Genomic DNA, 12,562 nt, shown 5'->3' with positions numbered 1-12,562 from the left:
GTGTGCCCGCTTATCCCTGTATTCAATTAGGAATCAGCAAAAACGGGACCCGGCGGAAAGGTAAGTATTGTAAAGTCCTGTCACTTTTGGGGAAATTAGCCTGTCACTCCCCAAAAGATGGTCTGACATGGGGGATCACTATGAGTCTCCCCGATTTGGACTGCTGAAGGTAGTTGGGGTTTTTAAACAGTCGTGGCAGGTGCATAAATGCGACTTTGAAGAAGTGGTGAAGAATAGCAATTAGCTTTATTTTTTCGAAAAAATAACTAGTCCCATCAAATTTGGGGTACATGAAAATGGGAGCAAGCATATTTTAAAGTTCCGAAAGTGATTTAAAAAAAATCTTCAAAAATCCACCTGCCGCAAATACCCGCATTCTAGAAAACACCTGCCGCATACTTGGGGACCCCCCCTTCAGTCAAGTTCACCAGTTTTTAAGTTTGTCCCCTGACTTTTTTTCTTTTTTCCCCCAAAATCAAGCCACTTTTTTTGGGGTGTCCTTTGCATGTTTTTAATTTTTTTTTACACAGATTAATTTAAGGGGACATTCCAAAGGGTGCAGGGTACTTTTTTTAATTCGCAACCCCAAAACCCCAATTCTGCACTCTTTTTCGCCACCTCTGCAGTGGTGAAAACTTATCCCTGTTTTTGCACAAAGACTTTTCGCACCTGTGAAAAGTCTTTGAAATTGAATATGGGGATAATTGAAAATGGCGAAAATGACTTCATCGCCGAAAATGGCGAAAATGACTTTATCGCCGATATCGGACTTTTCGCTCCAAATTGAATATGGCCCATAGTGGTTTAACTACGGATTTATTCACTCAAACATTCACCTATTCGTCCACCTCCAATATATAGGTGCCCACATATCTGCCCACCTACATTTCACTTTTGGAATCTGCGACTGTAAAAAATAATCTGTTGTACCGTTTGCATGATTGCGGGTCTAGATTCAAACATACGTACAGTGAAAAGTATAAATCTTCAGAGTCTTCCCTACATTAGGAACACTGCCTTTGTTAATTGCAACATTCAGGTTTTCTTGTAAAATACTACTCCCATGAGCTCCAGTTTTCTTTTATAATGTCATTGTGGCAATCTCAGGACTGTGTTTTATTAGATGTGTCACTACTGTATATTTATCATCCTGATTACTTATTTAGAATAGCGCCCAAAAATATGCTTTCCACTAAAATATATATGCAAAAGTTGTCCATTAAATAGTCGAGCCCCATGTTACACCTTCTCAGAGGACTTGCTAAAAATAAAAACAAGTAAGTTTACTGGGAGAGAGAGGTTCCGTGAGCACCCCCAAATACTTCCCCCCTCCACGTGTACTTTCCATCCTCTAGTCTAGTCCTGTGGCTCGGGCCATATAAGAGCAATACGTAATGAAAGGCCTCTAATAAACTGATGAACTCACACATGGCTTCTTCGTGTTCTCTTTTTTTGTTGTTGAATAAATAAAGATAAAGCAACATATTTTTCTCTTATTTATTCATACATAGCGTATGACTACAACATTCATATTACATTTTAAGAATGGCATTAAATATATAATTTCATTTTACAGTTATACACTTGTGTTTACATCGTTATTCATCTAATATATGCAGTAAACTTTCATTTATAAACAATAAAATACATTTTGAACTAAATATATCTCACATAGGGGCTGATGCAGATTACGGTGCAAAATCAGATGTAAATGACACAATAAAGAGCTTATTTTCACCTACATTTCGCCCAAATGCAGCGTTCCAGGTGGGAAAGGAAGCACCAATCTAGTTCCAGGGGAGTTCACACATCAGCCAGTCACAAGTGGCTTACTACTGCCCGTGACCATCTTCCGCCGGTATTACACCTAGTTCTGACCCTTTGCAAATGGTGCAGGTTTTTCAAGCAGATTTCCGTCTCTCTCTCAGGGGTACGAAGCTGCTGCTTCCCGTCGGGTTGCAGGTGAACATTTTCACCTGCAACACGCCCGGAAGCAGCAGCTTGTAAATAAATATTGAATAAATAACAGTTAGGTGTGGGAAAAGCGCTGTCTTTAGTGTCAAGCGAGGGAACAATTCGGGAAAATACTTATCCGCAAATGTTGATAGTTTCCCTGTGGAATTTTTCTTTTGTGGTCATCCAACCCAGATTTCTTGTGTACACATGCAAATAAAAATAATACACAATGTGTAATTTCTTCTAGTTAAATGGTGACCATTTATAATTCAAATTAATCATGGGAGGATGAGTCTTCTCTTTTTTATATCCAGGAAAAGATCTCTTTTGGTGAGGTAGGCTGCAGCTTTTCGGGTCTCGTCTCCCCTAGCATTTTTTATCTTCCTGGTTGCAAATAAAGCCCCAAGTCTGCATGTGTTCACCATTGCATATTTGCCTACTCTCCTGAAATGGTCGGGAGCACCCCGGAAGATTGTGAAAGTCTCACGGGAGGGCGGCCCGCACCCCCTGCCCCTGCTCCGGCGTCCACTTACCCCTTATAAGTGGCAGTCTGTTGGTGCCGATGACGCGATTCATGTCATCGTGGCCCCTCCCCCGGCTGCCCAATGCCGGGAATCTTGGCATTGTGTGCCGGGGGCGTGGCCGCGATGATGCGTTCGCACATTCACGCTCCCGATCTGCCCCCAAATTAGCCCGGAGGAGGCAGTCACATTGTCGGCAAGTATGGCAACAACACGCCTTCACTCTACTCTACCTCCATTAGAATGTCCCCATTGAGGAGAAGGGGACTCATTGGCGCATATCCGTGTACTGTACACTGTAAGTTGATTGGCTGCTATGGCTACACCTCCACTTGTCCTCTTTAGAAGGTTTGATAAATCTCTAGTCTCAATATATAGTATTATATAATCTACAGTATTAATTTACAGTATTACTCATTATATAGTACATACGTTAAAGTGAAAATATATGCTAAGCACATTTAGCCATATATTAGCTAGACCTAGCTTTACATTACATCGGACATCACTTAAATTTGTAGCCCATCCTAATAGACCACTGTTGCTTAATTCCCTCAGATGTCCTACAGGTGAGATTCACACCACATATTCCCAATAGGTCGCGCACCTGCAGCGTGCATGTTGGATATTTTACATATTACCTGCATTATCTATTTATCTACAATAATTACATAATCCATGTCTGATTTGTGTCATTATAAAAATGTAAAATTAACATATTCATTATGTATGGTTGAATACAAAAGGGTTTCAACCTTATAGACTCCATCTTGTTTTTCATACAGTATATCTATACTAACAAGTAATGTTACCTTTGTCCCACATATTCTACTAATTGTAAGACAGAAAAGTCTTTGTTTTATATTTGACTTCATTGGAGAATATATTAGAATGCCAATAAACGTTGTTATTCATATACACGTTCACATAAGTTGATGATACAATTTGTTAGGTGTTTGTCCTTGCTTGCCGACTTTCTGGCTGTCCCTTCCGGAAGAGAGCAGCCAGATCGGCATCACAGGGGGGGCATGGCCAGTACAAGGAGGTGGGGCCGGCCAGGAGACGTGTATTTGTGGGCGGGACCACGTAATCGCGTCATTTTGCCCCGCCCCGCCACACAATGCCGATATTACAGGCATTGTGGAGCAGGGGTGGAGCCAAAATGATGTGATCCAGCGTGAATCGCGTCACCGCCCCCCCCCGCTACGGGGGTTTAAAAGGTAATTGCGGGGGGGATAGGAGGGGCGGGCGTTAGCCGGGAGGATTGCCTGCCTTCCCGGAAGGTCGGGAGCGGCACCCGCTTTTCGGGAGGCTCCCGACCAAATCGGGAGGGGTAGGCAAGTATGGTTTTATCTTATATTTGAGAAGAAAACTATCCAAGAGAAATTGGTATTATGCCAAAGGAGAAAGAGACAAAGAGCTGACATTCCCAGAAACAATTAGAGATCAGTATAAATTCAACATTATATACAGTGTGATTAAGATCAGTGTAAAATTCAACATTATATATGATTAAGATATAATCATCATATGAATAGCATTTGCATAAAGTTAAAATACCAGTCAATATATATTTAACTGGTAAAACAGATATAGGGCCATATTCAATTTGAGATGAAAAGTCCGAGCTAGGACTTTTCGCCATCATCGGAGGTTTCTGCAGGGATAACGTTATGGCCCGCTTATCCACGTATTCAGTTTGGATCCACCGAAAACGGGAACCCGCGGAAAGGTAAGTATGTAAAAGTCCTGTCAATTTTCGGGACACCTAAAGATGGTCCGACATGGGGGATCACTATGGCCCCAATTTGGCCTGCTGAAGATAATTGGGGTTTTTAAATAGCCGCGGCAGGTGCATAAATGTGCCTGTGAAGAAGGGGTGAAGAATAGCATTTATCTTTTATTTATTTATTTATTTATTTATTTTTTAAATAACTAGTCCCATCATACTTGAGGTACATGAAAATGGATGCAAGCATATTTTTAAATCCATAAAATGATTTTTAAATATTCTTAAAAAATGCACCTGCTGCAACCACCCGCATTCTAGAAAACACCTGCCGCTTACACGGGGACCCCTCCTGAGGATATTTCGCTAGTTTTTAAGTTTTGTTCCCCAACATTTTGTTCACGCCTAAATAGTGTACACTCTAGGTCCGGCAGCAGGCAGGGCACCGGACCTAGAGCTAGGGCACTTCTGGCCACGCCTGAATAGGGGGCTTGGCCAAAGAAAAGGGGGCGTCTTTATAATGCGTCCCCTCTTCATCACTACTGGGGGTGTGCCCGTCACTTACGGACATGCCGGGCAGCCCCCATGCACTGCGGTCACAGTGAATGGATGATCCATTCACCTGTGGTGACCGCTGCATCGCCGTTATCACCACCCGCAGGACACTGTGAACCAATGGGTGGAGACAGATCTCGCAGGCAGTCTCAGTGGGCTGCTGCGCTGGAGGGCAGGGTGTTTTCTGCCCTTCAGAAATAGGGCAGGGCACGGCGCCCCGCTAAAACAGCCTAGCGGGAATGCTACCTAAAATTAAAGTACATTTTTTGGGGTGTCCTGAGGAATTAATTTAATTTTTTTTTACACAGATTAAATTAAAGGGGTATTCTGAAGGCTGCAGGCTATTTTTTTCTCTGCACCCCAATTCCCCAATTCTGCACTTTTTTCGCCACCTAAACAGTGGTGAAAACTTATCCCCATTTATTTTTACAAAGACTTTTCGCACCTGCGAAAAGTCTTTGTAATTGAATATAGGGATAAGTGAAACAGGCGAAAATTAAGTCATCAGCGATAAATTATAGCCAATAACCCACAGGCTAATTGAATATGGCCCATAGATTCTATGTAACAATTAGATGATACAACCATTATAGAATTTGAATAAGATCTATTTCTGCAACCAATTAAATATTTTTTTCATGTAGTTACTGAAATTATTATTAATAGCTCACGCAGGCCGTGTAGGACTGGGACATAAAGGGCCCACCAGGGAATGCAGTGGCAGGGGCCGAAGCTTAAGAGGTGTAGCCAGCCACCAGAGTGGGTGTAGACTTCCACCACAGAGGGACTTGGTCAACCATTAGAGAGGACATGCAAAAAACAGGGGCCCTTTCTAAAGGAGGGAACAAGGGTAAATCAGACCCACCCACTTTAAATTGTCCCGGAAGGCGAATTTTGGTGTAGTTTCCATAGAAACAAACCAAGTACCCAAGCTCATCCATGAGTCTGCTCCAAAAAGTTATTGGCCCCTAGAGGAGGGGGTTGGGGTCCTCAGGCAGTGGGGCCCACCGGGGATTTCCCCTTTACACCTGTGGGCTAGTCCGACCCTGCACACAGGTGTCGATAAGACCATGATTGAAAATCCTGAAGTTGACAACTAAAGAGAAATAACTTAATTGATGTGAAGAGCTAAGGATGACGGACGTAAAGACCAATCTCCGGCAGACTGTATTGAAGTGACGTGCTATGAATAATTATGAAGATGCAATATTTTAGTTAGTCTGATAGTGAATAAATACCAGAATGAGTTAAGGGATTCAGGATGGAAACCTATGTAAATGCATTTTCAACTTATGCTTTAACACAAAATGGCGGCTTCCAGGCTGTTTATTGTTATCATTTTTTTCTTATGAATATTTGGAGTAAACTTTTAACTACTTTAATTCTCATGTGCGGACATTCAGTTATTATTACCTATATCAGGGGAAACCAGTGTAATCCATTGACATATTATTGCTATTTTGTTTTGAAGCAGCTGTACCCATGGTAAAATTCCCATTCATCACATGAGATTACATTTATCAGATTTTAGGCTTTAAGCTGGGTACACACTGCAAATCGTGTGACCTGCAGATATATCTGTAGATGATGGCCGTTCATGTACACTGAATGAACATCATCTTCCAGGCAGCAGTGGACCCCCGGTCCGCGCCGCGACCCCCTCGCCCGTACACATTTGCCGATGGACAGATATATCTGCAGATATATTGGGCATAGGCTGTGCAGCACAGCTGACGCGATATGTCTGTGATCGATGTCGTTCACAGACATATCGCTGGTACACACTGGCCGACGGGCACCAGAGATATTGGCCGATCAATTGAATGGCCAATATCTCTGTCAGTGTGTACCCAGCCTTAGTGATGACTAGATGACTGTTATTTATATGCATTTATGTAAAGACACAGGTCTGTAAGAAGGTGTTCTTTCTTTTTCACATGACTGTAATTCTTTACCAAATGTGCATAAGATAGGAAACAATTGTTACTTTCAATGATTTCTGCTTATTTCATTTTTATTTCTAAACTACATTTTCTGCTACCCATTACTTTTCTGTGCTCTGTAATTCTTTACATTTACTAATATATTACACTAACATGCATGGTTAATTAATAACTTTTTAGAGCTATAACATTTACTGACATTATTAGGTTCAAATCATGGAAGAAAAGCTCAAAGCGGCTGATGTCCAGACCAGTGAATCCGAGACAAGATGGTACAAAAAGAGCCAAGAACTGGAAGTACTGGTGCAGGAGAAAGATGACATTATCCAGTGCTTGGAACAAGACCTCGAGGAGCAGGTGAGAAATTGGTTACTGTATCAGTGGCGGAACACTGCATTGCCGGGCCCCATAGCACAGTCTCCAGGGCCCCTGTTCTGCTCTCTAAAAAAGCAAAGCTGGGGACTCATGAGGATGCACCAACAGAGCCGAGTGGTGGCCACAGAGGGAATGGAGAGAGGGATGGAAACCTGGCAATGTCTGGCACCACACACCCGGACCAGGACCCGTAGTGACTGCACACCCTGTAATATTTCACTGTATTATGTAAAGAACTACATGCTTGAAATGGTGAGTCTATAGATAGTCACTAAGTAAACCAGGGTTTGTTTTAGATGCAATGGAATACTGGGCAGCAGAATATATGATGGGTCCCCGTATCAGGTGAATACTTAACCAACATCTCAGTACAATTTCATGTTCCTCATGGTTAGCGATAGAGCCAGGAGTTTTGTTGGGGCCTGTTACTGAGGGGGCGTGGGCAACTGTGAGTATGCTGTGTTTGGGTGTAGGTGCAACCCCTGGAAGGCCTGGACTCAGTAAGTGGAAAGCCTCTAGGTTAGTCAGTTGTTCCCTTCCCCCTGGCTGTTCTGGGCCACCTTCAAAAGTCCCCCCCCCATTGCCACTTAATCACCCCGTATTAGACAGCCCAGGTGCAGATGCTATCGATCAGCACAGCATGAGGTGCTCATACGGTTATCTGGGATAAGCAACAGAAATTACTTTATTTTAATGTGAGCTTATGTTAATAATATCCCCCAAAATTCAAATGATTCATTATAGTGTTGGACTCCCGAGCTGAGCTTGGGGCCCTCGACACATATCCTGTTTGCACACACAAACACTGAAACTATAATATACTTTTATATGTTTACTTCATCCAGGTAACAGTTTATGCACTTGTATTTTTTTACATGTTTGGTTGTATTTTGGTGAACATAATTATATATTATTTTATTGTTTATTTGTTTTTCTCAATTACAATTTTACTGTGTTTTTTTTTTTTTTACAATTCCTTTATTAAGAAACAACAAAACAATTATGTTAATAATTACTTAATTAATTGGATGTTTTGCTTTGCATCTAGATGGGAAAATTGTTTCATACAAAAGGAAATAGTGATGTAGCTTGTATTATATACTGTATATGTATATATATATATATATATATATATACATATTAAAAGGAAATGTAGCTGTATAATGGCGTTGTAGTAGGGTATGCAGGGTTGACATACATTTGCTGTTCTTCATTTATCTTTTTAGAAGCAAATACGGATGCAAGAAGCAAAAATGATAGAAGATAAAGCAGCAAAAATTAAAGATTGGGTGACAGGAAAGTTGAGAGAGGTATGTACTAAAACAATAGTGTAATTGTTGAAATATCGGTAAAAAGGTATCTATACAGTACATTACATATTATAGATAATAGCAATTCTAATTTTCATGGTTCTAAATACTGTCGTTCAAGACATCCTCAATTTTTTCTATGATTTTTTCTATGTCATCTCTTTATACAATCAATCAACAAACATAATATTTGCATTAGGAAAAATAAAAAAATAATTAAAAAAATAGCTTACTGTGTCTTTAAAAAGTGATTAACAGGATGAAAAGTTATCTGTTTCCTTCTTTGTCATGTTCTCTAACAAAGTGAACCAACAGTAGGAGACTCCAAATAGTTTTGTTATGCTAAATGTATGTTTTAGTATAAATGGTGACTATGATCTGGGATAAGGTACCATTTGTATCCCTCAGTTTCAGTTAAATAAAATGTAGCTTACTTGTGAAAATCTAAAATTTCCCTTTCATCTTTCCATAGTGGTAGGCAGCCATTTTGCAGGAACAATTAAGATTCTTTAGAATTCCACTGACAAGTTTATTAGGATATTCTAATATCACTGAACCATAAGGCAAACACAACATGGCTGTCTCCATGTGTAAATGTGACCATAACATTAATAATTGCATCAATGATCATCAATTTGCAAAAACTAAACCAAAAAGAGATCTTTGTTATTGTTCATTCATATTAAGTGAAAAATATAATTTTTATTTAGCTGGAAATTGAAAATCAAAATCTCCGGTTTATTAACAAAAGCTACAGCGAAGAAATAATTGCCCTGCGTTCCAGGCCACAAGGTAATGATGGTTGGTACCTGTTATCCTATATAATTTATTTTGTTTATGTGATATTTTCAAGAATATTATGGTGTGAAATTGCCAAGGAAAACATATTCTACTTTAATATAAGGCGGTATAGTTTTTAATGCATTTAAATGTGAATACTTGCAGTCATGCCTTCTATTGATTCGCAAAATTATAGTCACAGTGTAAGAAAAACAGTTCAGACGTTTATAGAACAGAATATATTAAAGTTGAAGTTGTAATTTTGGGAACGTGTTATATTATTTTACATACAGTAATAAACGTCCTGTAAGTTATCACATTAAAGTTGCATTGTGGTCTTTGTTTCCCTTAAGGCAATGGGAACTGTACTGAATGCTGAATTAGGCAAGGAGACAACATAAAAATCATAAAATCATACCTCCAAAAAGCTCAGATGTTTGCTGAGCAATAATGGTTTTTGGAAGCTAGGATGGGTGTGGTGTGCCAGGAAAACGGCCACTCACTGCAAATGGAATTGGCACATACTGATTGGGGGTTGGTTTGAGAGGATAAGTAGACTGGTCTAAGTGTAGAATCTGAATACTGTGAGGTATGTGACACTTCTCATAGGAAACATTCATCAGGTTAATATTTAGATTATACAAATGCACAGGGAAAGAAAGACCCAACTCCAGAAATATGTATCATGTCACTGATTTGTTTTCTGGTGTGCCTATGACTCTGGACACTGTAAAAGTTGCATGGTCTGGGACATCTATAGTTATGCCCTTGGCTCTGGTTGAGGCCAGGGGGTATATTTACTAAAGTTAGAGTTTTTAGAAGTAGAGATGTTGCCCATAGCATTTCTAAAAACTCTCACTTTAGTAACTATACCCCTAGGTCTTGTCATTCTTCTGCATTCGTTGTTCCTTTTTCTATGTCTTTGTTCTTGAACTTTTTTCTTCACTTTGATGTGACTTTCTCCTTCATCTTTTTTTCTTCTTATATCCTAATTATTTTCTTCTTCATTCATCTTTTCTTCTTTTTACTTCTTTTATTTTCTTTCTATCTATCTATCAATATATTATAGAACACTGTATGGAGATGCAATTTGAACAACATTGTTCTAATGATTGGTACTGTATGCAAGTAATTTACATTGACAAAATTATGTGGACACCCTTTCTAATTAGGGTGTTTGGCCATTTCAGCCACACTCGTTGCTGACAGGTGCATAAATTCAAGCATACAGCTATGCAATCTCCATAGTCAAGCATTAGAAGTAGATAGAGTCATACTGAAAAAATCAATAGCTTTCAACATGGGCAGGAGCAACAGCAGCCCAGCCACAAATCGATATACCAAACATGGTTTCAGATAGGTAACAATGAATGCATAAGACCATAGTGCATAAAAGTATTGTCCTCAGTTGTAGCACCCACTACCAAGTTCTAAATTGCCTCTGGAAGCAACAACAGCACAAGAAGTGTTCATCAGCAGCTACTTTGATTAGTTTTCCATGGCCAAGTAGCCGCACACAAACCTCAGATCACCATTCTCAATCACCAATCATCATCTGGAGTGAAGCTAAGCATACCGCCATTGGACTGTGGAGCCATTAAAAGTTGCTCTCTGAATTGACTAATCAACCTTCAACATCAGGAAGTCTGACCGATGAATTCTGCCCAAATACATACTGCCAACTTTGCCATGGTTTGGAATGGGCTCCTTATTTCCAGTAGGGAGGCCAATCCCAGGTATTTTTTTCAATCCCGGGATCCGGAATTGAAAAAAACTCAATTGAGTTGGTTTTTTAAAAAAAATGCTCCCTGCCTAGTCCTCACAGTGACTTACAGAGGGGCGGCGAGGACTTTTGGCGGTGGGCGGTGAGGCTTTCTGCAGCGGTGTCCTGTAGAGGGTGGAAGGCCGTGCCAGTCGGCGTTGGGCTGCGCAGCATGACCTGTGTCCTCACGTCATGCTGCGCAGTGTGCACTGCTGGGGGAAGGGGGAGCCGGGGATCGTCTGAGCACTCTGCTGGAGGTGCTCAGCGCTGCCCGGCATCTAAAAAAAATAACCCATTTATGGCCAATTCTGTGATCGAGATTGGAAGCTTCCAATCCCGGGATTCAATCCCGGACATTTTTTGGCCAAAATCACGGGATTCCACCAATCCCGATCCCGGAGTAGCCCCCTTGTGCTATGCAAGGACCATAAAAAAATGGTTTGGTATGGAAGAATTTGACTTGACGAGTTTGGTATGGAAGAACTTGACTAACATGTATAGGATCCCTGACCTCAACCCCTGGTCTAGGCCTTATCACTCAGCATCAATGCCGGACATCACTAATACTTTTGTGACTGAAAAGATACAGTATGAACTCCCACAGCCATGTTTAAAAATGTATTGGAAAGCCTTCCCAGAAGAATAGAGGCTGTTGTAGCAGCTGAGGGTACCAATGTCATTTTAATGCCCATGGTTTTGGAATGAGATGTTCAACAAGCACATATGGGTGTGATGTTCTGCTGTCCACATACTTTTGGCCATGTAGTGTAGGATAATTACTAGGTGTTATAGGCTTTTTCCCAAGGGCTGTTGAAGGAAAGGGTGACTATATGAAATATAGGGAGTGGTCAGTGCACAGGTAGATTCACACAGTTAATCGATGTGATACAAGATATGTAGCCAAAGATATCATCAATGTCTAGTAAACGGCACCATTAACTCTACAAGACTATAATCATGTATAATTTTGTTCGGCGGTGCTCCCCAAGAGTCAAAAATATCACAGACAGAAAATAAGGAAAGGAAGAAGACTTATTAAATAAAGATCATATCCTAGTGTTAACTAGGTTCTGCCAGTAATCACATACAGATTAGTATTCAGTGTTAATCCCTATTAATGTTACTCTCACAATTTGTAAGATGAAAGAGACTTTCCGGCATGGAGTTATATATATAGCTCCTTGATACCGTTTATAGCATATATCATTCTAGTTCAATTGTTCATATAGTGTATGATGCACAGCGGCAGACTACAAGCAATAAATCAACCTTTAAGTTGAAAGTATACCTCAGATAAGACTGACAGGTGACAGAATGCACGTATCTCAACTTATCATTGGTTATTCTGAGGATTGTATATAGTTAGTTATGAAAGCATACTCATTTAGCTGGAATAGAGATCTGCTGTTGATTATTTGCCCGTCGGCCGAGAATAATTGATGAGAGTCCCTTGTCCCAATGTGTATGATGAGAAAGATTTCCCTGCATCTGCTGTCAGTCCCAAGATACGAGGCTGATGAAAGCATACTATTGGCCATGTAGTGTAGGATAATTACTAGGTGTTATAGGCTTTTTCCCAAGGGCTGTTGAAGGAAAGGGTGACCTCATCAATAATAGCTATCACAAATGTT

The 12,562-nt window shown here is 40.4% G+C and overlaps 1 protein-coding gene across 2 annotated transcripts in view; it reads left to right on the top strand.

Moving 5' to 3' along the window:
- The window catches only part of PLEKHH2 (pleckstrin homology, MyTH4 and FERM domain containing H2), a 237,060-nt gene that overhangs the window by 145,400 nt on the left and 79,098 nt on the right, over positions 1 to 12,562 (top strand). For both annotated transcript variants that reach the window (XM_088477523.1, XM_088477522.1), the window contains exons 4-6: positions 6,912 to 7,061; positions 8,306 to 8,389; positions 9,100 to 9,181. In XM_088477523.1, the coding sequence (XP_088333649.1) occupies positions 6,912 to 7,061; positions 8,306 to 8,389; positions 9,100 to 9,181 (316 nt within the window). The remainder of the gene's footprint in view (positions 1 to 6,911; positions 7,062 to 8,305; positions 8,390 to 9,099; positions 9,182 to 12,562) is intronic.

Source organism: Taudactylus pleione, unplaced genomic scaffold (genome assembly GCF_031769625.1).
Source record: "Taudactylus pleione unplaced genomic scaffold, aTauple2 ptg000201l, whole genome shotgun sequence".
In the NCBI taxonomy this organism is placed as follows: domain Eukaryota; kingdom Metazoa; phylum Chordata; class Amphibia; order Anura; family Myobatrachidae; genus Taudactylus; species Taudactylus pleione.
This window is presented reverse-complemented; position numbering and strand designations above follow the sequence as displayed.